Source organism: Panthera pardus, unplaced genomic scaffold (genome assembly GCF_024362965.1).
Source record: "Panthera pardus isolate Hobbes unplaced genomic scaffold, ASM2436296v1 HiC_scaffold_17, whole genome shotgun sequence".
Lineage (NCBI taxonomy): Eukaryota > Metazoa > Chordata > Mammalia > Carnivora > Felidae > Panthera > Panthera pardus.
In genome coordinates, this window is record NW_026526732.1 from 71064645 (window position 1) to 71087357 (window position 22713).

Genomic DNA, 22713 nt, shown 5'->3' on the forward strand with positions numbered 1-22713 from the left:
GTCTCTCTCTCAAAAATAAGTAAAGATTTAAAAAAAAATGTTTAAAAAATAAATTAATTAAATAAAATAAAAATTTTGCAATCCCATGTTGTAAACTCTAGTCTTGTCTTAATTAACTTTCAAAAGGGAAAATTTTGAATGTCATTTGCAGTAATTACCTGGGTATTTCTCACCTCTTATCACAGAATCATTCTATTTGGTTTCCAGTTAAATGAGGCTAAAATATTTATTTTTTATTGTTTATGTAAAAATATATCATGAGAGTGTTTTACTCTCTCCTCCAAGAATAGCTATTGAATATGAATGGTGGCAAACTATAGTCAACTTCATTACTTAATGTTTATTTTGAGAGAGAGAGACAGAAAGAGCGGGATAGGGGCAGAGAGGGAGGTAGAGAGAGAATCCCAAGCAGGCTTCGCACTGTCAGTGCTTGAGGTGGGTTCATTGAAAGCTTGAACCCACGAACTGTGAGATCATTACCTGAGCCGAAGTCAAGAGTCAGATGCTCAACCGACTGAGCCACCCAAGTACCGTTCATTACTTAATATTCTAATGATGTTTTATTCATTTATCTGTTTTGCTGGTACATTATAATTGTTTGATTCACTTGTATTTTCTCATTTACCTTCTAAAGGCAGATCTCCGTTTTATAAAATTATAAACAGGATAAATGACTTAACCAAGATGACCGGGTGGCAGAAAATCAGCAACATTAGAATTAATATCTTTAAACCCATGTTAATTTTAGATAAGTCTTCTAAAAGAGAGACCTCATAACTTGATTTATGGATTTTTCTCAAATATGCTCTTATCTATTTATCTCTAGGTGTCTACTGAAGAAATTATTTCCTTGTGGTCTGACTTATTTAATTCCACATTTATGTCTTTCTGGAGCAGTACTGTTACTACAAATCCAGAGTACTGGCTAATGTGGAGCCCTCTGCCTGGTGTACAGCAGAGGGAGATGCCCAAGTCCCTTTTGGACTCCACATTGAAGGTTTGTTGGCATAAAGTCATAAAAATATTTGATAGTGGAAAAAATTTCTTGATCTAGCAACAAACATTTATTCCTAGGACAGAGCAATGACTAAATAAGTGATGGCAATATTTTGTTTTCTGCAGGAAGTTAAGAAGTATACCTTCAAAAGAAAGATTCTGTCTTAAATCATTTGGGAAATTCTGAATTAAAGTAAAAAAAAAAAAGTTTCCTTTAAAAGGTCTTCATTTTCTTCTCTAATTAAAATACCATTTTTCCTAGTTACAAAATATTTTAACAGTATAGAAATGTGTATGTATGTGTGTATACGTATGTATATATGCAGTTGACCCTTACTTAACACCAGGTTTGAACTGCATGGGATTACTTACACGTGGACTTTTTTCCAATAAATATGTATTTTATATTGTGACTAAAAAGTAAGGTAGAAGTTGCCAAATGACTAGATGCAAAAGGAAGATGGAGGAAGGATGCAGGAAGGCTGTGACAACAGGGCTATCACCTGATTCTGGCACTCCTTATCCCACTACCTATGGTATTGAACTGAGAGAGGTGTGAAGGAGCCAGGCAGGGCAGAGGTGGGGGGTTGGCAGGGCCAGTCACTGGCCAGAGTTGGCCCAGGACCACAGAATGAGAACCTGCCTCCCTCCTGGGATAAGGAATTCAGGAAAACATCAGGGCAGGATTCTTGGTGGCAGAGGGGACTGCAGGGTGGGTGCTGTCTGTGGTTCTTTGCCTTTCTCTGGACTATACTTGGAAGGAGATTCTGCACTCTTGGGTAGAGAAGCACGTAGTGAACGTCACTCTAGGATCCAACTTTGCTAACTTTGGGTGAGGATGAGAAGACCTGTGGTGTCTTGTTCTACTGTAATGTACATGGTTAAGTTTGGGGGAGTTAACTGTTAAATACATGGATTTTTTATTGTATGGGAGGGAGTTAGTACCCCTAACCCCTGCGTTGTTCAAGGGTCAGCGCTCATGTGTGCTCTCACTTTCTCTGTCTCCCTCTTCTCCCTCCCTCACCCTCTCCCTCTCTTTCTCTCTATCTCTGTATATATATCAGAATTCTGCAGAAATAACTCCTCTTTGCTTCTTGTTTACATGTATTTTGCATTAAATGTATACATAAACAAAAATAAGATCACTTTCTCTGTTCACATGTCATGGAAACATGTCATTCCAGCTTATTCTTTTTAAGGTATTCCATTGTTCTAGTTGCTGGAATTTATTTGATCACTTGCTTATTCATAAATGTTGAGGTTTCTTGCCTTTATTTCTTCCTTCCTATAGCAAGCATAACTGCATCAACTACTCTTGCATAAATCTTTGTCTCTTTCTCTTAGTATTTCTGTGGATATGTTACAAGAACTGGAATTTAATCATTGGTTAGAATGTCTGCATAGTTAAAGAGATTCATGGCTATTCTGAGAATGTCTGGGCAGGTGGTTTTTGTTTTTACTTTTTTTTTCTTTCCTGGTTTTTATTTGGATTCCAGTTAGTTAACATTCAGTGTAATATTTTATTAGTTTCAGGTGTAGAATTTAGTGCTTCATGACTTGCATATCGCACCCAGTGCTCCTCACAGAAAATGCCCCCCTTCTCCCCACCCCCCTAACCCCTCCAGTAACCTTCAGTTTGTTCTCTAGAATCTGTTTCTTGGTTTAACTCTCTTTTTCATACACACCCCCATCCATGTTCATTTGTTTTGTTCCTTGAATTTCACGTATGAGTGAAATCATATGGTATTTGTCTCTCTCTGACTTATTTCGCTTCGCATAATATTGTCTGGCTCCATCAATATCATTGCAAATGGCAAGATTTCATTCTTTTTTATGGTTGAGTAATATTCCATTGTGTGCATGGGTATGTGTATGTAGGTGTACACACACACACACACACACACACACACACCCCACATCTTTATCCATTCATCAATCGGTGGACATTTGGGCTCTTTCCAATATTTGGCTATTGTTGATAATGCTGCCATAAACATTAGGGTGTGTTTTTTTACTTTTTTAAACATGCTAGGAGCTCATAAAGAGGGAGGTAGCAAAGTTCTGGATGACCACAGGAGAACTTAGGACTAGAGCACAATTTTACTTATTCGTATGTTTACAAGAACCGGTTTCTTATATCTTTGGCACACTAGATGTTAGCAACATTTTTAATTATTACCAATTATTCAATTTAAAAAATACCATTTGAATTTGTAGTCCTGTGATTATTTTTGAGATTAGACATCTTTGCACGTGTATATTTTCTTCTCTGAAGTTTTCAGTCATGTTTATTACTTATTTTGTTAAAAAAATTGAGTTTATCGCCATTTTCTTATTGAAGATCTTTTTACATGGTATGTATATTAAACCTTTATCTACCATAAGGTTGGAAATATATTTCTAGTGTTCTCTTGTCTCTCAAGTTTTATAATGTTTTCTCTTCAAATATTGTAGTCCCTTTCTTCTGGCTTTGATGTCATGCTTTAAAAAAAAAAGTCTTCATTATCCCTAGAATTAAAAACCATTTTCCCATTATTTTCTTGTGTATTTGTTTTATATTTAAGTCCTCAGTTACATCTCGATATCTTGTTTTGTGAGATGGGTATACAATTTTTTTTTTTATTCTATACAAATAGCATTTCCAAAAGCAGCATAATAACACCACGTTTGACTAATTCATCCTTTCCACTCTCATTTGAAATGCCACCTTTATCATACTTTATTCCTATAGATGTTCATGGATTTGTTTCAGACTCTTCTATTCCCTTGCTCTGTCAAAATTGATTTTTAAAAAATTATTATTATTTTTAGTAATCTCTATGCCCGACATGGAGCTCGAACTCATGACCCTGAGATTGAGTCGCATGCCCTTCCAACTTAGCCCAGCCAGGCGCCCCTCAAAATTGATTTCTTTATTGTAAAACATTTCTCAAAGCCTTTAGTGATATATCTTATGGATTCTCAAGGGTTGCAGAGTATACAGTGTTTCCCATTTTCTGTGTTTAACCACCTTATCATTTGCTGTGGACAGCAATTACAATGTCCCAGGTAAATAGTCCAAGGAGCACAGGTTTGACAAACTTTGTCCCTGGCTCTTGCAGTTAGTTGTCTTCTAACTCTTTTCCTTGCCTCCAAGTCTCCCTGCAGTATGCCTGTAGCTCTGTTGTAAAAATGGTCTTCCTCATGCCCCGGTTGGAAAGATTTTCTTGCATTACTAAAGTACCCATTGTTCCTCATTCCTTGAGAATGGAGTCTATGTTTCTTTAAAGCCTACTAACACCTGACCCCATTCTATCCTTTGTTTGAGGCTTACCTGGTCCTAGCAACCTGAACCTCCTTTTCTTACTCTCTTTCTTCTCTTAGAAGTGCTCAGTGCTGCTTGTTGAAATCCATTTACTTATCTTCTAAAAGATACATGACTCCTCTCCATCCATCAGGGCCCTGGCAGTCTCAGTAGAGCCATCTTCTCCAAGTGCTGCTTTGAAGTATTGACCAGCAGCTGCAGAGCAAGTCCCTGGGATGTGAGCGGCCTCCCCATCCTGTCCTCCTCACATGTCACCCTGGGAGAGTGGGTTGAGAGAGCCCAGCAGCTCCGGGATATCAGCTTGGTGCTTTGGACCAACATGGCTGTGCCTTCAGTCGCAGAGTTCAGGTATTCTCGCCCCCTGGGTAGACTATAAAGCTCCATCTTTTCTATAGAGTGTGTAGAGAGAACCTCAGTCTGTCTGAACTTCATCTGTAGTGGCTAGTTTTGGTGGGTGAAAGCAAGTGTATTTTTTGGCTGGATCAGCAGATTTTTAGCCCATTACAGGCTATCATAAGCTGGGCAGTGCCTCTGTCACTTTTAATCTTCTTGTGATCAAGAGAGTGGTACTTAGAAAAGCATATAAGATTACTTGAGAAGAGAAATTCACCTCTAAGTATTGGCAGTGCAGTCTGCTGTGTCATTTTCTAAAAGAATGATAGTGTGAGAAAGGAATGCTGTTTGATGTAGTGCAAGCCCTTAAGTGCCTCCTTGTTCCTACAGATACACGGATTCCCAGCTCCAGAGACTTGTGCTGTGCCGGCACTTGGCGGGTTTGGCAGAGCTGCTCCCTGAATCCCGGCGGCAGGAATACATGCAAAACTGTGAGCAGCTGCTGCTCAGGGACAAGCAGACCTTCCAGCATGTGGGCCAGACTCTTGGGGACATGGCCGGGCAGGAGGCCCTGCCCAAAGAGCTGCTATGCCTCTTGCTTACCTCCCTGCGCCACTTGTTTGGGGAAGGGGATGGTAAGCGGGACCTGCCCGAGCCAGCACGGCGTGGGAGCCTGTGGGTGAGCCTTGGCTTGCTCCAGATTCAGACATGGCTTCCACAGGCCCGCTTTGACCCCGCAGTGAAGAGGGAATACAAGCTCAAGTACGCTAAGGAAGAGGTATGGAGGGATGAGAGTTTGGAGCATGGGCTCCATCCCTGACTGGGTGGACTTGCTTAGTATATTACTCCTTTTATTCCCTTTTGGATGCTCAGAACATCAACGGGGTGATTTTGCATAAGCTGCCCTATGACTTCCCGGGAGTTGTGTTCTAAAGACTACATTTTCCTCTTTGAGAATTCCTCTAAGTAAGCTTAGGCACTTGGAGGGGCCCTTCCTAAGCCTCTGATGTATCTCTCCTGTCCAGACTCCCTCTACCTGAACTAAGTTTTGAATATTTGGACTTGGATAATTTCTTTAGATGTGGTATAGGATTCCTCAGGTTTTGAACTTTTGGTGTTCCTTATCTAAAGTTCAAGGATCAAGTAGATTTAGATTATGTGGTATCCCTTGATATTTGAACTTGTAAGCAAATTCAGGAACTGAATACATAAAGATAGTGATAAGATTTTTCTTCTTCAAAATATGGAAGTAGTATATGAGTTGGTAAAACTGTAAGAGCAGAGTCTCATAAATTCAGTGGTATAAACGAGAGTTTCCTTCACCTAACAGCTCTGAGATGAAGTGGTCCAGGTTAATGGAACAGAATCCCTTGCTCTTGGATTATTCAGGAGCCCAGGTTCCTTCTATCCAGTTGCTCTACCCTTCCCCAGGGCACTGTCCTCTTGGATGTGGGCACAGCTGAGCACAGCAGACCAGCTTCTTCCCTTTCTATTAGTTACACCAGCTGCAGTGTGAGTGGAAGACCCGAAACCTCTCATCCCAGCTACACACTGGAAGAGACCTGGAAGATGAAGTCATTCTCAGTTACTGTCATCCTCACATCAGGTAACAGCAGAGTTATTGTGCTGATGGTTTATTGACTCTTTAAAAAAAAAAAATTTTTTTTTTTTTTTTTTTTGAGGTTGACCTTCACAGTGTAATTGCAGTGTTTGAGGTGATGATACAGATCTCTGAACTACATTGGCGATTAGATGCTAAAGCCATTGTTACTGTCAGGAAAAGTTAATACTCTGAAAGGAAGGGCAGATTCTCATGAGGCCAGGAGGGTTGAAGCCAGAATTTATTCTCAACATGACAGAAGTTAGATGTGATAATGTGCACTGTGTGCGTTTGTTATCTTAGTAAATATTGTATAATGTAGCAGGTGTGAGCTCCAGTCCTGTCCCTGTCCTTTGGCCTTAGACTTTGAAGAGATCACTTAATGTCTTTAAGCCTAAGAGGTCTGGGGTGCCTGAATGGCTCAGTCAGTTAAGCATCTTACTTCAGCTCAGGTCATGATCTCTCTGTTGGTGGGTTCAAGCCCCGCGTCGGGCTCTGTGCTGACAGCTCAGAGCCTGAAGCCTGCTTTGGATTCTGTATCTCCCTCTCTCTCTGCCCCTCCCCCACTCACACTCTGTCTCTCTGTATGTCTTGAAAATAAATAAATGTTAAAAAAAAAAAAAAGCCTAAGAGGTCTGTAAGAGTAGGGTAATACAACTACTTCAGTGAGTAGTAACACCATGTGTGGCATGTGATAAATGCTTTTTCTATATTCTCCATTTACATTATAATTGTCAGTATTTTCTTCATGTTATTCCTTAGAAGCTGATGTGTCTTCATTCTGTTTTCCTAGCTAAGGGCTGAGTCTGACAGAATTTGCATATTGTGATAATTTGCCTTTAGATTACTTCGCCAAAGAATAGATCATCTGGAGAACTTAATCTGCAGCCTGTCGAAGAAGCAGGCCTTCAGACCCCAGGTGCCTGCCTATGAGTCATTGGTGCAGGAAATCCACCACTATGTCACCAGCATTGCCAAGGCCCCTGCTGTTCAGGATCTGCTCACACGGCTCCTGCAGGCTCTCCACATGGATGGGCCTCGGTCTGCCCAGGTGGCCCAAAACCTTCTGAAGGAGGAGGCTTCCTGGCAGCAGTCACACCACCAGTTCAGGAAGCGGTTGGCCGAGGAGTATGCCCTCTATCCAGATTCTGTGGCCCCACTGCAGGCATCCATCTTGCAGTTGCAGCATGGCATGAGGCTGGTGGCATCTGAGGTCTACGCTTCATTCCATGGCAGTGTGGTCTGTGCAGACAGGCTGGGTGCCATGGCCACATCCCTGTTGGCTTTTCCATCAGTGGGCCCCACCTTCCCCACTTACTATGCTCATGCAGACGCCTTATGCTCAGTGAAGTCAGAGGAGGTTCTTCGAGGCCTTGGGAAGTTGATCCTCAAGCGCTCAGGAGGAAAGGAGCTGGAAGGCAAGGGCCAGAGACCTTGTCCTACCCGAGAGCAGCTGCTGATGAATGCCCTCCTTTACCTGCGTTCCCATGTGCTGTGCAAGGGAGAGCTGGACCAGAGGGCCCTGCAGCTCTTCAGGCATGTGTGCCAGGTAAGCCTATTTCTAGGGGGCAGCACTGACCTTCTCCTAAAGGGAGCTGGAGGACACTGGCAGTACCCTGTGTAGATAGAGACCATGTGGTTGGGCAGTGGGATCTGGTGTCTGTTCCTTTCTTTCTCCTATTCAGCTGTTAGTTTTGGGGGTATTTGTCCCTCAATTTTTAAGACATTAGAAAAAATTAGTGATATTAGCTCTTTATCTGTGATACACACTGGAAATATTTTCTCCTATTTTGTTGTCTTTTGATTTTATTTATGGTGAGTTTTGCCATGTAATAGTATCAACCTTTATTAAGAAAATAACTTTTTTTCCCCAACGAAAGCAATTTGTTTTTAATTAATTAATTTATTTATTTTTAATTTTTTTTTTTAACGTTTATTTATTTTTGAGACAGAGAGAGAGAGAGCATGAACGGGGGAGGGGCAGAGAGAGAGGGAGACACAGAATCGGAAACAGGCTCCAGGCTCTGAGCCATCAGCCCAGAGCCCGACGCAGGGCTCGAACTCACAGACTGTGAGATCGTGACCTGAGCCGAAGTCGGACACTTAACCGACTGAGCCACCCTGGCGCCCCATCAATTTGTTTTTAATTTATACAATTAAAAGAATAAATATAAACAAAACCCACTAAATTTTACCATTGAAAGCTGTATATAAACTGTTAACATATTGGTGCATCCCATTCTAGGCTTGTTTTTTTTTTTTAAGTTTATTTTGAGAGAGAGAGAGTATGTGTTTGCTTGTGTGTGAGTGGGGTCTGTGAGGGGAGGGGCAGCAGGGGGGAGCAGAGAAAAAGGGAGAGAGAGAATCCCAAGCAGGCTCCATGCTGTCAGTGCAGAGCCCATCTTGGGGCTTGATCTCATAAACCATGAGATCATGACCTGAGCCAAAATCAAAAGTTGAATGCCACCTGGGTGCCCCTTTAGCAGTAGAACTCTTTTAAAAATAAAAATCTTAGAATAGTTTCCCAATATGTAGTAGATAAAAGAGCTGCTTTAGTTGAGAACAATTCTGTTCCCTCCCTGGTCTCTGAGACTGGTCCTTAAATCACTAGAGTTCTGTAAACCACTACTAAAGTTCATTCTGTTTTATACTTTGCTTTAAAAAACCTAACAGCATTTAGTGATTATTTTCTTCCATAATTATGCTATTCTTCAGCTGCATCATGTTGAACGGCTGCCCAGTTTTCTATTGTATGGATACGCTCGAGGATACTTAAATAATTTCTTATCATCGAACATTTGTTTTGTATGTAGTCTTTTTATTGTCTTGGAAAACACCACCACTACCATAAATTGTCTTATACCTAGGTCTTTGGGTACAAATTCTGGAAAGCAGAATTGCTTAGGTTTTTAACACAAATTATCTTCCTGATTGATGGGTGCTCATTTCCTCAGTTCTCATCAATACTGCATGGTTTCTTTAACTTACAGTTTTTGCCAACTTAAGGATCTAAAATCTTAGAGGTACTAGGGAATTTAAGAAGTGTCTGATCAGGCATAGCCCAGTTTTCCTGATGGTTCGCCTCAACCACCCTGCTCCCAGCCCAGGTTTCCCTTTCCCAAACCCTTGGGCCAGCTGCTTGAGTTGTTAGCCAAGTATAGTCTGAATTACAACCCCCACATTGTCTATGCAGAGCCTGTCCTTAGTACAAAACACTGCTAGCTCCTGACAGGAACTTCCAATGGCATTAGCTCTACTGTAGCGAGTTTTTACACCTGTGAAATTGTAGCACTACAGTAAGGGGGTGCTTTGGAAAATGGGTTGCTGCAGATACACAGTTTGAAAACAAAGTTCATTTGCTCTCTATACCTAAAATGTTTCTTGGATGTTGGCATTTACTTCTTTTTGAACCATAGTACTTTTATTTTCATGAGAAATTAACAGATAGCCAATCTTGGGGCATCTGCGTGGCTCAGTTGGTTGAGTGTCTGACTCTTGATTTCAGCTCAGGTCATGATCCCAGAGTCATGCATCAGGCTCCAAGCTGAGTGTGGAGCCTGCTTGGGATACTCTCCCTCTGCACCCTCTCCCCACTCCCTCACCCCCACCCCCGTCTCTCTTAAACAAAACAAAACAAAACAAAACAACAACAGATCACAAGTCTTGCTTTGTTTAAGTACTTCAGCAAAAGCAAATAAATTACTTTCTAATATTGTGGCTTTTCAGGAAATTATCAATGAGTGGGATGAACAGGAACGCATAGCCCAAGAGAAGGCTGAGGAGGAAAACAGCTTGTACAGATACAGGAGCAGGAACTCCAGGACTGCCCTGAGCGAGGAGGAGGAGGAAGAACGGGAGTTCAGAAAGCAGTTCCCACTGCATGAAAAGGTCGGGTGGTGGTAACAGGGTTTGTTTGGGAATGAGTTCCCTTGATGCCACCCGTGTTACCTTTGAATGGTTTTATAATCAGTCTTTTTACTATATCTATATGTAAGTTACTACTTCATTTTCTTGAGTGTTCACACAACATCTTTCCTCCTTCCTTTTTGAGTAGAACTGGATTCTGATTTTTAGAAGTTCAATTGCTCTAATGTTATTGGCAGGATTTTGCAGATATTTTGGTAGAACCAACACTGGAGGAGAAGAAGGGAACTTCAGATGGGCAAGAAGAGGGAGCAGCTTCAGATCCTGGCCTCCTCTCCCAGAGCTCAATGCAGGCTGTGATGCTCATTCATCAGCAGCTGTGCCTCAACTTTGCTCGGTCCCTCTGGTACCAACAGACTTTGCCACCACATGAGACAAAGCATTACCTTGGCCTGTTTCTATCCTGCTATCAAACTGGGGCATCTCTTGTGACACAGTTCTACCCTCTGATGGGTATGACAATTCATTTTTGTTATACTCTTGGGAAACGAGGACAAATAAATGTAATTACTACTTAGGGAACAATTAAAGTCATCACCTCCCTATTTTTTTTGCTAAATTCCTTATCGAGGGAGTTTCCTTAGCTTAAGAGACTCCAGCTACTTCAAAAAACTTGATTTAAAATTCTGCAGTAAGGGATTTTTATCATTTGAATACTTTGGGAGGAAGGGATTTAAAAAACAAGGATATGGACTTAGTTTAAATAGTTTTGTTCTTCAGTATTATTTCTAATTTGCCTGTAATAGCTTTAGTGCTTTTCCCATCATTTATTCCTGGGAGAAACCTGGGAATTCAGAAATCAAGCTTACAGAATATTGTTTGGTTCAGTTTCCTGTATGACCTCATTAGTTACTCCTTGATATTAGGCAGGAAGCTTTAATTTTCATTTCTGTCTACCAAGACAACTATAAAAGCCAGGAATTTGAATCCATCAAACCAGACTCTGTACTCTTTTAATAACAACCAGGCAATGTCTGAGTTCCTCTGTATGTCTGAGAAACTTAGCAGATTTTGGTGATACTACTATGATACTAGGGTCCTGCTCCTCTAGGCCTATGTTGCTTTGGGCATGATTGGCACTGTGACATAATCTGCTTCATTAGGTCTAGTAGTTCATTGTTTCTGAGCATGTGTTTGACATCTTTGTAACTTGATGGCTCAACCTACTAAGTGCACTGACTGTACTGATGTTAACTTCACAGGAGCTGAACTGAATGACCAACTCCTGGGCAGCCAACTTTTGGCCTGTACCCTCTCCCATAACACTCTCTTTGGTGAGGCAACCTCAGATCTGATAATGAAGCCTGATGGGCCCTATGACTTCTACCAGCACCCCAATGTCCCAGAAGCAAGGCATTGTCAACCTGTGCTTCAGGGTTTCTCAGAGGCTGTCAGTCAGCTGCTGCAGGATTGGCCGGAACACCCAGCCCTTGAGCAGGTAGGGCAGCCTGTGAGGAGGGAACACTGAGGGTGTGGTCTCTGCCATCTCCCAGGGCAGTTATGTGCACATTTCAGTATATAAACAAAGGTTTACAGAATCCCACTTGAGTGAGACACTACTCACTTCAGGATGGACATACCAGTTGTACTGCTGTTACATAAATGATGTTTGGGATTCCGCTAATTTTATTTGTTGGTCAGAGTTTGCTGTCGACATGTTAAAATGCTGCTGTATTATTGCCCTCTTTATTCAGACACATACGCACATTAGCAAAGGCCTGTCTTTTCCAAGATTGGCAGTTTTAACGCAGACCTCACTCTGTGGTCTTCAACCAGTTTTTTAGTAAATCTTAACAGCGGAGAGTGGTTAAGAGTTATTATTTTGGGGGCATCTGGCTGGCTCAGTTGAAAGAGCATGTGACTCTTGATTTCAGGGTCATGAGTTCAAGCCCCACATTGGCTGTAGAGATTACTAAAAAAATAAGTAAATAAACTTTAAAAAAAGAAAAAAAAAAAGAGTTTCATATCAAAGTCCATCTTCTTTCCAGAGTAATGCAGCAGATAAAGTGTTTATCTTTGATCCACAGCCCTAGAAAGCCTCTGTGGCTTTCACAGGGGTTTGTGAAGCAGAAACTTTGCATAAAACTTTCATCAGGCCTCTTTTCAGTGGCCTGTGACTTGGAGTGATTGTATTCCCACAGAGATGCCTAGATCTTTTCTTCGTTTTCTTTTTTTTTCCTGCAGCTGCTGGTTGTAATAGACAGAATTCGTAGTTTCCCACTTTCCAGTCCTATCTCAAAGTTGCTGAATGGCTTAGAGATCCTTCTAGCAAAGGCACAGGTAGGATAATTCTCTCTCTCTCTTCCTCATTTTAGTTTGTAATCAATTGAAAAAAATGATCTTGGGGCAACATTATTGCCAGAGGGACAGAAAGCTATAGTTTGGGTTGGTGAAGAATAAGCCTCTTTGTTTTTCTGGCATGGGGTCAGATCATTACAGGTGAAGCCATTATCTTATGGGGCACATGAGGGGCCTGTGTCACCTGTTTTCAAGGGTAGGACGCAGCATCCACTGGTACTGCAGTCTCCCTCTTCCAGGGCTCCCAGGTGGGCCTCCAGACCAGCTACGTGCCTGCACGTCCCATCCCCTCAGTCCTTTCACGGCTTCTGAACTATCTGGTGCTTCCCTGACGATCACGTTAGGGCTCTGCACTTTGGAGGGGGTCACGTGTCTAGCAATAGGCATTCACACTCAGGTTCCTAAATCCTTTACTTTTTGCCTGCCTCTAAACTCAGCTCTGCTTGATTCTGTCAGGTGACTAGAAACAACTTGAAGCTAGATATGTTGGATGTACACTCATTGCTATTGATAAATCAGCATAAGAGTTATTTAAGAGCCCAGCAGTAAATTTTATCTTTGTGTTTTAGGATTGGGAGGAGAATGCAAGTCGAGCTCTGTCTCTGCGGAAACATCTCGATTTAGTCAGTCAGACGATCATTCGTTGGCGTAAACTGGAACTGAAGTAAGTGATAATCTGTCACTTCCCTTCCCCTCCTGAACTTGTGCTGTAGGGACGTTCATCTTTTGATAGTTTGCTTCTGCAGGGTTTCTGTAGTAAGAGAATGTACTTTTCAGTTATTAATCACAGAGTTAAATAGCAGGGCATTAGGGGTGCCTGGCTGGCCCAGTCAGTAGAACATCTGACTCTTGATCTCAGGGCCGTGAGTTCAAGCCCCACATTGGGCATGGAGCCTACTTAAAAAACAAATAGAGCATTTAAAATGACCTCAGTAGAGGGACACCTAGGTGGCTCAGTCAGTTAAGCGTCCAACCTCAGCTCAGGTCATGATCTCACAGCTCGTGGGTTCGAGCCCCACATCAGGCTCTGTGCTGACAGCTCATATCCTGGAGCCTGCTTCGGATTCTGTCTCTGTCTCCCCCTGTCCCACTTGCTCTCTGTCTCCCTCTCTCAAAAATAAAATTAAAAAAATAACATAACCTCAGTAGAGACAATGGCATACATTCCGGAGGCAACAAACTAGGTAGCTTCTCCATCTCCACTTGGAAGGAGAGAATAGTGAATGTTTAGCTTTTGCTTCTGTGGTTTCAGATCTTTCAAATGGGTTTCCTTAAATGCCTGCTTGGCTTCTTCTCTCATGTTTCAGCTGCTGGTCTATGAGTTTGGATAATACCATGAAGCGCCATACTGAGAAATCCACCAAGCACTGGTTCTCCATCTACCAGATGCTTGAGAAGCACATGCAGGAACAAACAGAGGAGCAGGAAGGTAACAACTGTCCATAAATTCCCTGCATATTTAGAAGTTGCAGGCTAATTGTAGAGTGCTGCAGATGTGGGATTTACCTGTTCCCTTGTCTCCTTGCACCACTCCTTTTACATGGGATGCATCATTTGACTTCATGGTATTTCTGAGAGGTTTACGTGATTTGTTCAGAGTCTAGAGAGCTGGTCATAAGGTTTCCTTATGCTCTATATCCAAGAGACAGGCAAAAATGAAGATTTTTTTTCTTGGGTACTAGTTGACCTGCTTGAGTTAAAAGTGTTTCATTTCATACTTAAAACAAGCACCTTATAATTCAGTTTCATAATCTGTTTTGAGTGCGTTTAACACATACCCTGAGTGAACTGTTTTTATATCAGCTGGGAATTTACCTATGCCTCAGAGTTTCACTTTAATTTTTTTTTTTTCAACGTTTTTTTTATTTATTTTTGGACAGAGAGAGACAGAGCATGAACGGGGGAGGGGCAGAGAGAGAGGGAGACACAGAATCGGAAACAGGCTCCAGGCTCCGAGCCATCAGCCCAGAGCCTGACGCAGGGCTCGAACTCACGGACCGCGAGATCGTGACCTGGCTGAAGTCGGACGCTTAACCGACTGCGCCACCCAGGCGCCCCTCAGAGTTTCACTTTAATTATGGTCTCTCTTTTCCTGCCGTGCCCCAGTGTGTCCCATAGTAGATTGCATGCATGTTACAAATATGAAGTGATGGTTGCAGGTGCATATGTTTTCTTCTTTGAATCTTTAAAGATGATAAGCAGATGACCCTGATGTTGCTGGTCAGCACATTACAAGCATTTATTGAGGGATCCTCACTGGGAGAATTCCACGTACGGCTTCAGATGTTACTGGTTTTCCATTGTCATGTCTTGTTGATGCCTCAAGTTGAAGGAAAGGGTAAGGAGGGGTGTGTGTGTGTTTTTCTTTACTCTTACACTGTAATGTTTAAATGGGTTAGGCTTTGAATTCTTCACAAGATAGGCATCTTATTGCATACCAGGTTTTAAATGTTACGCTTTCAGTCATCTCTTACTTTGAAGTGATTCACATTAGATACAGAGAACAACATTAAAGTACAAAGTGGTTATAAATGAAGCCCAAACTAATGAACTCTGCCAGAGGTAAATTGCCAAATGCAGATCTTGGGAACTGGCATGTTGAGGCTGCACATCTTTCTGTATCGACAGTGTAGGTGTCCTGCTAAGCTTCTGCTTGATCCAGGCCATAATTAGATTCTTTGATCTAGCAAGCTCTCTACTACATATCAAGTAACTGCACAGGAAACACTGTCAGTTACTGTCCCTGACCACAGGTATTTGGATGAAAATGTAACTAGGACTATAGATTGTATGTGAATGAGCAGTCAGGCTGAACCTCTTAATAGGCCATCTTTTAAAACAGGTTTAGTTTCTGCTGACTTTACAATAAGATTCTGAGAAAGGGTTTGACATTGTGTTTAGTGGAACATTGAGTACATCACCTTTAAGAGCAACAAAATTCAGTATAAGCTGTAATGAAAAAATGGGGTAGAGGTGACAGGCTGCCTGCATCTCAGGGAATTGCTAGACTCAGACTCCCTGATAAGCTGTTAAATAACATGCCTGTGAAATGTTGTGCTGTCATCTCATGGCCTGAAGAGTAAAGAGGAAGGAGCGTCACTAAAATGTGAAGCCCACAGGTGGAGCCAGTAGCACATGCAGCAAGTGTGGTGTTTTTGTTTCCTTTTCATTTCTTCCAGATTCACTTTGCAGTGTTCTGTGGAATTTGTACCATTATTACAAGCAATTCTTTGACCGGGTCCAAGCCAAAATTGTGGAACTTCGTTCCCCCCTAGAAAAAGAACTTAAAGTAAGATGAACAGCTTTGTAATGATTACTCTTGGGAGAACAAAATCAGCAAATTCTTTCTGTTTAGTTCTTTTCTTTTATCCATTTAACTATGAAGCAGGGGGCTCTGGGGAATGGAGGAGAGCATTGCAACTGCCAAGTAGAATGGCAAGATTTATTCTGTGGCATTGGCTCCATTGCTGACCTGTCCCAAGTGTGTGACGGGTTAGTGGAGTGGCCCATCAAAGGCTTCTCAAGAAGATTGCCACAAACGTCTGTTAGTGTTCACTCCCCCGCTCTTGCCCTGGCTGATTTTCCACCTCAGAGGAGCGCCATCTAGTGTTGTGTGCCATCAAGGTGCCCTGGGGGAAAGGAGGGTCCTATCTTTTGATAATTCAGTGGTTGTGGAGGCAGCCCTGGTACAAGCTGAACACATATCAGGTGACATGTTGATCATAGGAGCACTCTCTTTTCATTGCTTTGTGACAAACACCTGGGTTCCCATTTTAGACTTGTTTTACTTGTTCACTGGTATACAGTCCTGTATGTGGGATGGAGTGGGCTCTGGTCTTCGGTAAACAGGTGATTTAGAAAGAAACAAAATGCTACCATTCCTCGTTCTTCATATATCTTTATAAAACCGTTCCTTGTTCTTCATTTATCTTACAGGAATTTGTAAAGATATCCAAGTGGAATGATGTCAGCTTCTGGTCCATTAAACAATCTGTGGAAAAGACACACAGGTAGTTTATCTTTTAAAAATTCAGAGTGACTAAAGGTGAGAATTTTTGTATGCTAGGTAGCAAGACTAAATTAAATTGTTCAAGTGGCCTTAGTGCTGCTTTGAACTCCTTATGAAGCACTAGATTGTTTGGGTGTGGCTTTTCGACAGCACCCCCTACCACCTGAAGCAAAGTCTGCCTACAAAAAGAATTGGTGTGCCTCGAGACAAAGCAGCCTAAGCACTTCTGCTACATACTAGCTGTCTTCCCTTGAGGGAAGTGATGGCCCCATTCCTGGCTTCAGTTTTTACTTCTAGAAAAAGGAGATGACAATACCTGCCTTACTTTTCCTTAAAAAATAAACAGGATGATTATGAGTATGTAAGGGGTTCATGCGTACAGACGATAAGGTTATTAAGTTATATGTGTGTGCGTTATGCCATTTTACATTTCCTCACTTTCCATCCATCTTTTCCTCTTCATCTGTCATTACATGGGGCCAGGACCCTCTTTAAATTCATGAAGAAATTTGAAGCTGTCCTGAGTGAACCCTGCCGGTCATCCTTGGTGGAGAGTGACAAGGAGGAACAGCCTGACTTTTTGTCACAGCCAGCAGCCACCAGCGAGGCATCCCCCATTCAGAGTCTGAACATGGCACTGAGGGAGACCCTGTTGGCCCAGCCAGTAGCTGCACAGGTATACCTTATGAGATGGTGTTTGCTTATTCTTGGGCCAGTCTAGTGAGGTCTGTGCTTTATGTGGAAGAATGTCCCTAGAACTGGGCAAGGCAATTCCTTTGAAATCTTGCTCTTTGGACAAATATAGCACTTATATGTATGTCTGACACTGGTACCTAATAAGGCAAAAGGCATCAGTCCTAGTGCTGAAAGTTTAATGTTCGCCTACGGGAAATACGCACTTTCTGTGCTTACCTGTGAAGCAGGTAGATTTCATCTTCCTGTGATGGAAGACTTAAAGCATCAGTTGAGGAATATGCCATTGAAGCTGCCTTTGGGCTACCACATGATGAAGCTGCTGTATAGGGAGTGAATGTTTGCAGTGATAGGTTGATTTTAGTGTTTGCTGATGACCATGGTATAAATTCTCTCATCATGACCAACTTCAAGCACCAACAGTTAAGAGCTGGCTTGCAAAATTCCAGAAAATGTAACAGTTATGGAGACTTTGGGTGAGCAGGTCTGTTACAGAATGGGTGGTCCCACATTATATCCTTAGATGTAAAGAGCTTTGGGATCAGAGAGCACACCTCAGGACAGTAATAGCCTTTGCCTTCCTACTGTACTTACCGTCGTGGGTCCATAGAGTAAGCAGTGGAAGTCCTCAAGCTATTTTTAGTATTTCCCAAGTACAGAAAGTGTAATAGAAATTGAGCATGTAGCCATGCTGTGGTTCTACAAATACGGTGTGGGCTCCAAGTTCATTTTCTTTTGATTATATTCATCAGCTCACTGATTTCTGTCATGCTGACCAAAATTTTTGATTTGCTGTTGATGACAGCATAGGAATTTCAGAGATTCTTCGGGGGGGGGGGGGGGGAGGGGATGAAAATATGCCCCGGTGGACGAAAGTTTTTCCCATTAGCCAGTATCTGGGTTCCTCATAATTGAATTGAAGAAAGTGGAGGGTGGAAGAGGTGGTGGTAGAAGTACGACTTGTGTGTCCAAGACAGGCAGTGCAGCACAGCACCATAAAGGCAGCAGTTCTAGTACATTCCAAAGTCTAGAATGGTCGCTAGCACAGGTGGTATTGCTGCAGGTGAGACGGGGTGCTTCTAAGTGATCTCACGTGGAGCAGCAGTAGGGTTCTCTAAATATCCAGGACACATCTTAATTTTGGTGATGCTGCTTTTGTTCTTGTGAGACCTCAGAGCTGGGGAGGAGAGGATTTAATACTTACTGAGCTGAGTGTGTGTAGAGGGGTATGGCATTTAAATTTAGCACCAGTGCAGGTGAGTGCTGTTACTGTTCTTGGCAGTGAGGCTAACCTGTGCTCTGTCTCACAGGCTGTGATTCCAGAACAGTGTCAGGGTGCTTCTTTCCCCTTGGAGGGAGAGCTGCTGTGTCGCTTGCCAAAGCTCATGAAACGAATGAGGAAGGTGTGCCTGACGCTCATGAAGGAAAGCCGTCTGCCTTACCTAGTGGAGGGCCTTGATCACTTCACTGGTGAGTGCCAGCAGCCAGGGGCAAATGTGGGGTTTGCTCTGTTTTCTCTAGTGCCCCCAAGAGCGTGGGAATTTGCTGCCTATGTCCTTTTTTTGACGTCATCAGTAGTGTTGAGCGGTTAATTGAATAAACAAGTGGGCTAAAAAACAGCCCAGTCGCAGGAGCCAGCAGAGACCACACAAGCTGTTATAATTTTCACCTTGTCCATCTTGTCCATAGCTAATGCTATGTTATGCCATTTTCTGCAGTAGCCTTGTCTATATCAGCTCTCTTTGGTTGGGGGCATGAATAAAGAGGTACAGAGACAAGTTTCTCAGAGTCTGTAAGCTGTTCCTACCTCTCCAAATATTGTCTCCCTTGAGTTAAAGGAGAAGGAAGATTCACTCACTGTCCTTTTCTTGCTTTCTTCACTGTGGAGAGATGTAGCAGTTTCATCTGCTGGTCGTCCTTGCACAGGGAAGTTGAGAGCCGAGATTTGCTCTGTAGTATAACAGCCGTGGCTGGGGAAGGGATTCCAGAACTTAATAGATTGAGGTCTTGTCATCCTCCAGCACTGTCTGCACCCCTAATCACCCCCCATGAGTATGGTGTCAGAGTGAAACTGGTCCTTCTTCAGTGAGGCTACAATGTGATCTCAGGGAGCTCTTTATTTTTAAAACTTGTTAGGGGGTGCCTGGGTGGTTCAGTTGGTTAAGCATCTGACTCTTGATTTCAGCTCAGGTTATGATTTCACAGTGTGTGGGATCGAGCCCCAAGCTAGGCTCTGAGCTGACAGTGTGGAGCCTGCTTAGGATTCTCTCTCACCCCCTCTTTTTGCCTCTCCCCTGCTTGTGCACATATGAATGTGTGCACTCCATATCTCTTTCTCTCTCTCCCTCTCTGTCTCAAAAAAATAAACATTAAAAAAAAAACTTGTTAGAACAATAGCCTGTTACATATATCCATTGCTGAAGATGATCTGCCTGCCTGATCCTGATGATCGAAATGAATGGGATACAGGTCCCATGTGCATCTTCTGGAAAGGGTACCCACTCTGTGATGCAAAGAATTCTCTGACTTTCCTACAATGTCTGTATAATGGTGTCCACTACACTTGCTTTCTTCTGGAAGACTAGAATGTCCGTGTTTGTTAGAGCTACCTTAAAGTATCACATATAGGGTGGCTTAAACAAGAAAAGTTAGTTTTCTAAACAGTTCTGGAAGTTAGACATATGAAATCAAAGTATTTGCAGGTTTGGTTTCTTCTGAGGTCTGTCCCCTTGGCTGCTCTGTTTCCCCTCTGTGTTTTCACATGTTCTCCCATGTCCTACTCTTCTGTTAAGAACATCAGTCAGGTTGGATTAGGGCCCACCCATATTGCCTCACGTTACCTTAATTACCTCTTTAAAGGTCTTATCTCCAAATACACTCATAATCTGAGGCACTGGGGGTTAGGACTCTAACATGAATTTTGGGGGACACAGTCCATAACACTCCCTGTGGCAGGCAGGCAGCAGCCTCGTGTTACAGCCACCCATGGGTATTCAGCAGGGCAGTGTGGTGCTGGAGAAAGAATTTGGGTTTCAGAGTCAGTTTGGCCAGGGTTTGTGTCTTGTCTTCTAGTCACTCTTTAGCTGAATGAACTTTAGTAAGTGACTAGACCTTTCTGAGCCTCTCCAAACAGCTGTAAATCAGTGCTCCTGGAGTTGTACAGAGTAAGGGAACATCAACCACGAACCAGGTACAGGATAGGACCTCAGGATGTATCCTATTTATGGGAAATATATGATTTAAATTCTTACTATAAATTGCTGCACATAGTGTTCAACAAGTGCTTTTTTGCCTATTTTTAAACCCCATAAATTAAAAAAAGAAAAACTACTTTTTATTTGGTTTGTTTGTTGTCAAGAGGGATGAATTCCATGAGTATTTTCTATTTCCGTTCACCTTTAATTTAGAATTTACCAAATGCTAAGGACTGTGCTAGTTATCAGAGCTGTAAAGATGAGTGTCACCTGCTTCTCGTGTCCCACGATGTCCTGGGTCTGAGTAGTTTAACATGTTAATTAGAATTGTGGGATTTCGGTATTTCCTCCTTGTTATTTCCTTAGGTGAAGTGATTTCCTCTGTGAGGGAGCTGCAGAGCTTGAATGTGGAGCCCTCTGCAGAGAAGGAGAAGCAGCGGTCAGAAGCCAAGCATATTCTCCTGCGGAAGCAGCGAGCTTTAGCAGACCTCTTTCAACACCTTGCCAAAACTGGTATGGTTCTCATTGGAAACCTGATGAAGAATGGTCACCAGCTCTTAGGGAGGAAAACAACGCGGGTGATGTGGGGGGAATTTCTAGAGACGATTGGGGTGGTGGAAAGCAGGAGGCAGTAGGCAAGGTTTTGAAATGCCATTCTGAGAGTTCAGTCACACATATGAAATCCATGTGATGAACCAACCATTTGTGAGTCCCAAATATTTTCACAGTTTTGTAACGAAGGTTCTCAGAAACCATGCTTTGTTTTCATCACCATATGTTGTATGGCACCCACCCTTCCAATGTAGCTTAGAGAGCAAATTCTCAAACTTTAATGTATGTTCAAATGACTCAGGGAATCTTGTTAAATGCAGGGGTTCTGTTGTAGTAGGGGCAGGGCAGGGCCTGTCAGCCTGAGTTCTAACAAGCTCCTGGGTGGTGCTATTCCAAGGACTTTATTTTTAGAGTCACAGTGGCAGTGGGATGGGGTGGGGCATAGCATAGTCATTCTCTTCTGAGTTCCTTTACTTAAATGTATGCTATTTACTTCCTAGGTTTGTCATATCGCAAAGGTCTTGCCTGGGCCCGTTCAAAAAACCCTCAAGAGATGCTTCATCTTCACCCGTTAGATCTCCGGAGTGCATTGTCTGTAGTCAGCAGCACTCAGGCTGATTCTAGGTTTGTTTTTTAAATTATAAATGGAGCAAGTCATTTAAGCTTCATGTCTTCATTTGCCAAAATGGGGATAGAATACCTCTCTCCTAGCATTGCTGTAAAGATAACATTTTAAAAAGTGCCTGGCTCTGGCTCTGGCTCTGCATCTGGCACGTGGTGAGCATTCAGTAAGAGACTTTTTTTTTTTTTCTTTTTTCTTTTTCTTTCTCCTTGTATTCACCTCTCCCGTTATTTTTTTTTGGTCCTCTGATTTTCCTGAGGTCTCCTCACTTGGTTTGAATTCACAGGCGAAAATCTGTGAGAGAATGGCCACATTTTTAGTGATTGCATATACATAAATTCTTTATAATTTCTAATGTATTCTTCAATTTGAGAACCTATAAATTTTGAGACAGAGTTACCTCTGTGTTCATAACTGTGGCAGAAGTGGTTGTAAATAGATGATTTACATGAGCTGGGTACACATACATTTGTATTTTGTTTGCTCAGTGGCCCTCTGAGTGCTTTAAAGTTTAATTCAACACAGCATTATAAAAAGTAGAAATTTTATTTTTAAGATTTATTTAAGTAATCCCTACACCCTTCGTGGGACTCAAACTCACAACCCTGAGATCAAGAGTCACATGCTCTTCTGACTGAGCCAGCCAGGCATCCCCAAAGTAGAAATTTTACATAAATAAATAAATATTCTGAATTTCAGTTTTTCAGGAAGATTGGGCCAATTGGATTTGCTTTCCTGTGAGAAAGTTAAACTGTAGCTCCCTCCTTTGGACAGGACACATATTCTCCAGATCACTACAGTCTGCAAACAGTCCTGTTGCTTTTCCCACATTGAGGTCGGCTGTCATTGCCATGTATCATTTTGTGCTTGTCTGTCCTTAATCATTTATGTTAACTGCTTGGCCCCCGTGGGCATCAGAATTTATGACCTTTAGCTTCCACTCCTAAGATAGTTATAAAGTTTTCATTAAGGAAACTATATTGTCATCATAATTTATTTTCCCTCTATACTTCCAGTGTTAAGTATGTAATACATTCTTTGCATAAAGGACTAATGAGCGCCTGACTGAATGAGACCTCACAGAAATGAATCTGTTCGCACTCTTAGCTTTTGGTTGTGGCTAAATAATACCAATCTCTGAGTCTTCAGGATCTTTGATGGGAAATAGTGGTTTTATTTAAGTATATC

General features: G+C 42.2%; 1 protein-coding gene across 1 annotated transcript in view; it reads left to right on the forward strand.

Annotated features, from left to right (window-relative positions):
• MDN1 (midasin AAA ATPase 1) overlaps positions 1–22713 on the forward strand; it is a 174068-nt gene that overhangs the window by 118623 nt on the left and 32732 nt on the right. Inside the window, exons 59-76 of the mRNA XM_019442848.2 lie at positions 827–997; positions 4434–4648; positions 5024–5411; positions 6130–6239; positions 7077–7782; positions 9960–10121; positions 10337–10610; positions 11360–11595; positions 12342–12437; positions 13025–13119; positions 13763–13884; positions 14647–14793; positions 15635–15744; positions 16392–16465; positions 16948–17140; positions 18468–18627; positions 20718–20864; positions 21404–21527. Of these exons, the coding sequence (XP_019298393.2) occupies positions 827–997; positions 4434–4648; positions 5024–5411; positions 6130–6239; positions 7077–7782; positions 9960–10121; positions 10337–10610; positions 11360–11595; positions 12342–12437; positions 13025–13119; positions 13763–13884; positions 14647–14793; positions 15635–15744; positions 16392–16465; positions 16948–17140; positions 18468–18627; positions 20718–20864; positions 21404–21527 (3530 nt within the window). The remainder of the gene's footprint in view (positions 1–826; positions 998–4433; positions 4649–5023; positions 5412–6129; positions 6240–7076; positions 7783–9959; positions 10122–10336; positions 10611–11359; positions 11596–12341; positions 12438–13024; positions 13120–13762; positions 13885–14646; positions 14794–15634; positions 15745–16391; positions 16466–16947; positions 17141–18467; positions 18628–20717; positions 20865–21403; positions 21528–22713) is intronic.